Consider the following 5911-nt stretch of genomic DNA (forward strand, 5'->3'; position numbering starts at 1 on the left):
TATCCGCACTTTTAAATGAGTAGACGTCACGGTGCAAGCTTAGACCCATTAACCTAGTATATTAGGCCCATCAAGCTCATTAGATAATATTTAAAATATTTTGTTTAGGAAAGTTTGTGAAAGTATTAGACGGATTCTCAAAAAGTCCCTATTTTTATCGAAAATCGATTACTGGTTTAAAATACGACTCGACGAATAAAAACACCACATTTTCTAAAATACCTATTAAAATATACCATATATTAAATAATTAAAAATAATCAATTAATGAAAATATTTTCTCTTATATGGTCTCCGGTCTCCGTTCCTCGATCGCGTGTCGAATAATATTTAAAACACAGTTTTATGCATTCTAGTAGAAAACTACATTTTAAACATATAAACATGTCTACTATAATCAATTCATGCAATTAAAACAATTTATTGAAAATACATAAGAAATTTTATAACTTGCATGCATGTGGTTCACGTGAACTTTCAACTTTTTGGGACGTTACAATATTAGTACATAGAACTTCTACATTAATGGATTTCGTGCTTAAATTATGTGTTTACTATCGTGAATTAACTAACCAAAAGGTTCTCTAGTCGTTTGTACTAGAATTATCAAATTTTTATAAAATAAAAATTCTCGTGAGACGATTTTACAATTTAATTTTGTGAGATAAATATTATATTTTAGTCATTCATAAAAAATATTATTTTTTATTATAAATATAAATAATACAAACTCATCTTATAAATAAAGATCCATAACCATATAACAAAATATCTACTCTTGTTTCTGTTTCAGAATAAGTGAAGAATATGATTATATCGGTCAATGGCACCTACTTTTATGTGCGTGTGGCCGTTTGCATAACATCATCGTTATCTCCTGCGGCCGTTATCACGGGCGTTTTCTTTAACGGAACCAGTAGCCAATTTGCTTTCGTAATTTTTATCCCAATCTGAATTGGTTTCAGCTTCTCCTCCTCTCCCCTAGGTTGTAAATATTTCGAGATAATTGCTTGCACAGATGGTGGATTCACGATCCGATCCTCTTGAGAAAGGTAATTTCTGAGATCTTAACCTCGTATTATGCCCCTTTCGCTTCTCTTTCTTTTGCCTTTCGTTGACTGTACTGATTTTTATGTTTCTTTGATCTTTTTGGAGTTCATAAATTTGAGCTTCCTTTTAATTGAAATTAGATTAGCGGTGTTCGGTGGCGTTATTGATTTTCAGTTCAAATCGGTGCTGCGTTGTTTTTGTAGGGGTTCCTTGCTAACAGGATTTTTGTTGGTCCTCTTACCTTGAATTTGGTGGGTGTAAGAGTTAGCCCTGGAACTATATAGATACCTGACTATAATTTCATAAACTTAGAAGATAAACTTTTTTGGAGATGGGAGAAGATTTGCTGACAGGTTTAACTATTGAGAATTATCCCTCAACATTTTTGTCAATGGATTCGATTGCTATCTGTCACGACGAGGCCGAAACCCATAGGCAGGTTGATCTTTCGGGACCCCCAGATATTAATCTCCCATTGTCGGTGGAACGTAGTCCACCACCACTTGCTCAGTCTTGGAACCATGACTCTTTTGATATGCTCGAGGTTGGGCTCGGGCACCAAGTTAATAATGATTCTGATAAGCTTCTCGATTTGCCTAAAATGGTGCGGAAATGTGCGAAGAGATTGGATAGTGTGTGGGGTGCTTGGTTCTTCTTTGCCTTCTATTTTAAGCCTGTTTTAAAGGATAAATCAAAGTGCAACATAGTTCGAGATAGTAATGGGGTTTCTGGCTTTGATAAGTCCGATCTGCAACTCGATGTCTTCTTGGTACAGCATGATATGGAAAATATGTATATGTGGGTTTTTAAGGATAGACCTGAAAATGCGTTGGGTAAAATGCAGTTGAGAAGTTACATGAATGGCAACTCGCGCCATGGGGAACGTCCATTTCCATTCAGCGTCGAAAGGGGTTTTGTTCGGTCTCATAAAATGCAGCGGAAACACTACAGAGGACTCTCCAATCCACAGTGTGTTCATGGTATTGAACTGGTCGCATCGCCCAAACTTACGAGCCTCGATGAGGAAGAACAAAAGAAGTGGATGGAACTGACTGGTCGAGAACTTAACTTTTGTGTCCCACCTGAAGCTAAAGAATTCAGTTCATGGAGAAACCTACCAAATACAGATTTTGAGCTCGAAGGACTGCTTCCTCCTTTGAAGAACAACCACGCAAAGAAACTGCTTAATGGGTCGGGTTTAAATTTATCAACTCAGCCATCAAACCATGTAAATGGTAATGGAATAGATCTTTCTGATTGCAACAAGAAAAGGAAAGATCTATTCTCACGTGGAAATGATGAAGATTGTTCTCTTCATAATAATCTTAATGGAGATCTGCACCAAGATGCAGACTTCAATCCCATCGAACCTCCTTGGTTGTGCGAGTTCAGTGGGGTGATGAGAAATGTCTATGGTCCAGTTACAGCTGCTAAATCTATTTACGAGGACGATGAAGGATACTTGATATTTGTTACCTTGCCTTTTGTGGATCCCGAAAGGGTGAAAGTCCATTGGTGGAATAATCTCACCCATGGTGTGGTGAAGATTTCATCTGTCAGCACAGCATGCATGCCATTTATTCAAAGAAATGATCGAACCTTCAAGCTTACCGATCCAGCACCAGAGCATTGCCCCCCCGGAGAATTCAAAAGGGAGATCCCACTACCGGCCCGAATTCCGGATGATGCGAAGCTAGAAGCGTACTTCGACAAGAGTGGAACCGTTCTCGAGATCAAAGTGCCTAAACATCGTCTAGGACCAGAGGAGCATGAGGTTCTTGTTAGCCTTCGCCCCCCGAATGAATTTGTGTTGTCTTGAATGATAAGGTATTATATTATCATATTTTTTTACTGATCTTTTCAAGGGGTGGCATAGTTATCAAGCAGATCAAATTTAGGAAAATTGTACACAAATTATGTTAATCCTTCGACTTCAGCTCATATGAGAATGGTTTCTTATGAATCTTGATAACTTGAGCCAGAATTGCTCCTGTATGTTAAAGCTATATTAGTGGATCGTTTGATAGGTCGTTATAATTATCAAGGTTCAATGAAAACTCATATATTAATTTATTTTTTTGCTTGAGGTATACAAATTTTTAGCTCCTTGTGAAAGAATAATGCAGGGGGGTGAGGAATGGGTGAGTTCAATCATTTAAATTTTTTGGTGAAAACCAGAGCACCAATCGAACCAAATTTTAACCAAGTTCAACTAAACCAAATTAACGATATTGTTAAAAATTACCAATCCAAACAAAACTTCAGATTAATTTTTACAATCGTACCTGAAGGGCAGAAAAGTCTTTTTGTTCCACCCAGTTGGCAATATTTTTCATTACTCCCTCCCCCGCAAGTCTCCACTCCATTCAGCTCATTCGACATTACTTTAGTAGTGTAATTTCTGATATATTTTTACACGATATGTTCTCATATGAATTCAAACAAAATATGTGGAGTCATCTCCATTTTTTTCTTTAAATTCATAAGTTCACACGAACATCTTATATAAATATATCGAGAGTGTAACATAGACGAAGCCACATTATTGTTATCACCACCGCCTCCGCCTCCATTCTTTACAACCATGTCGATTTGGTTTCTTCCCCTATTTTTCCGAATTTTTTAATTTAATGCTTCTAGCTATAGCATCAATGATCTTGCGGGAAGATGAGTTGAGCGGAAAATTAGATCTTTTTATCACCATTGTTACAAATTTAATAGTTATCATTTGATTTGATCCACACAAGGGTGTAATCAGAAGTATTTAATTTGATGGGCAATATATAATTCGATATATACATATATATGTTATTTATATAAACATGGAAAATAAATATGTCGCAGCATTAATAATAGGGCAATTTAGGCTAAAATTCTCACTCACTTTTTCAATTTAAAATTAGTCTTCTGTCAGAAATATTTTATTAAGGGCTTCCAGCCATATTTTCATGAATCAGTCCATATGTTAGATTTTCATATTAAGGGTTTCCTATTGTAAAAAATTTTAAATTCTAGCTCCCCACTGCAATTAAATTGTACATTGACAATTTAAATCAATCCATGCAAATTATAAATATGACAATACATGTCATATCTACATGCTAGACTTTTCCTTTCTCCTCACAACACTAAAATTCAGTCACCCCTGTTTGGAGCATACCCTTGACCGATCACCACCACAACCCAGATGTGCGCCGCTGCGGCCCATCCGTGACACCTTCGTCCTGGTTCCTCTACTTTTCGGCCTACGATTCTCAACGTAAAATATCTTCTGGTTTTCTTGTTCAATCTGATAAGGAATCCACTCTTCAATCGTTGACAAAATTTTGAGAATTGAAAAAAAAAAAAATTCAGTAGATCGTTAGTATATATTTACAAGAATGATTATCTCCACTTAAAATTCGAAAAAATTTGGTGTCCAGCGTTTAAAATGCAAAAGTAATAACTCTAAACATCCTATACATCCATTTGAATCATACAATGCAAAAAAAATACTTTGAATGTCGAAACTTAAATTGCTTTGAAAATTTAAACTTTCCACTAAGTCTTGGGTGCGTGAAAACAATACTCTAACATCTTCATATTTAGAAGTTAATTGTATTGACTCAATCTTAACTTGTGTGCGATAAGTTCTTACTTTTAGAAGACCGAGTTTAGTTTTTTTTTAAAACAAGACCAAGGAAAATCTTTTACCATTACCATATGATAAGTGTTGACATAAATTATTACCCACAAAATGTTTGATCTTGCACAAGTCATGGCTATGAAAAAACAAATTAGTATGAATAAGCACCAAGTGTTTGTTTAGTTCAATGGATCATGCATGGATGACTACCATTGTTTTAATTTTTTTCCTATGGGTCAAACATGTACGTGTTTGGACACATCTGTAATGAGTATAATACCATCACGATAGCATCTCAGTAACTAAATGTTGTTTCAAATTAAAATCCACTAGCTTATATGTTTGCAAACAAAATTTGATTGCAAAAATTTTGACAGCCTTAATGTATTTCACAAATTTATCTTCTGTAGATCAAGACACGAAATTCTATAAAAATAAACTAAAGATTAAGAGTGTAAAATTTTCAAAAATAGTTCATGCACAATCTAAACTTTAATTTGACNTATAGATATAAAAGACCAAAATATAGTTTTCCTTAAACTAAAATTTCTATTTTAAATTTTACATTCATGTAAGGCTTGAATTTTATTATATAGTATTACGTTAAGTTTGGAAACAACGTCATTACCATCATCTTTAAGGTTTATAGAAGTAAGATTTATAAGTACCAAACCAAATTTTCTGATGAAGCATCAAATATTTTGGAGATTATTGTTAAAGAAAAAGATCGGAAGGAAAGAGAAGAAGACGAAGAAATGACGATTGAAGGATTTCGAAAAAATTTATATGTATATTACTTTATGTACTCTTTTTTTAAGAAACTTATCCACTTTTACTTTGTCATGCAAATGATATTAACCATTGAACTATTTGATTAAATATATTATATAATGAATAATATATGTATGAGTATGTCTCTGGTGAGACGATCTCAAAAATCTTTATTCGTATGACGAATCAATTTTATTTATATTTACAATAAAAAGTAGTATTTTTGGTATAAAAATAATATTTTTTTCATGGATGACCCAAATAAAATATTCGTCTCACAAAATTGACTCGTAAAACCGTCTCACAGAAATTTTTGTGTTTAGGTATTATGAAAAATATATATTTTTTGTTTTTAATTTTTGACGGGTTGATCGGTGCAACCTAAAATGGGTAGATGGGCTAGCCAGCACCGTCCCGTTTGATGGTAAGTTGTAGCGGGTCGGGTTGAGTCAAGTTGGCTAGTTT

At 34.2% G+C, this 5911-nt stretch overlaps 1 protein-coding gene across 2 annotated transcripts; it reads left to right on the forward strand.

Annotated features, from left to right (window-relative positions):
* Nucleotides 1-886: 886 nt before the first annotated feature.
* LOC140982052 (uncharacterized) lies at nucleotides 887-3027 on the forward strand. 2 transcript variants are annotated; one of them, XM_073448473.1, is made up of 2 exons: nucleotides 887-1052; nucleotides 1191-3027. In XM_073448473.1, exon 2 carries the CDS (start codon nucleotides 1382-1384, stop codon nucleotides 2867-2869), a length of 1488 nt encoding a protein of 495 aa, XP_073304574.1. In that variant the 5' UTR covers nucleotides 887-1052; nucleotides 1191-1381; the 3' UTR covers nucleotides 2870-3027. The 2 variants fall into 2 exon arrangements, with proteins under 2 accessions (XP_073304574.1, XP_073304570.1); XM_073448469.1 differs by having other exon boundaries at nucleotides 888-1052; nucleotides 1254-3027.
* The last annotated feature ends 2884 nt before the right edge of the window (nucleotides 3028-5911 follow it).

The sequence above is a fragment of the Primulina huaijiensis genome, chromosome 1 (genome assembly GCF_012295235.1).
Source record: "Primulina huaijiensis isolate GDHJ02 chromosome 1, ASM1229523v2, whole genome shotgun sequence".
Classification (NCBI taxonomy): domain Eukaryota; kingdom Viridiplantae; phylum Streptophyta; class Magnoliopsida; order Lamiales; family Gesneriaceae; genus Primulina; species Primulina huaijiensis.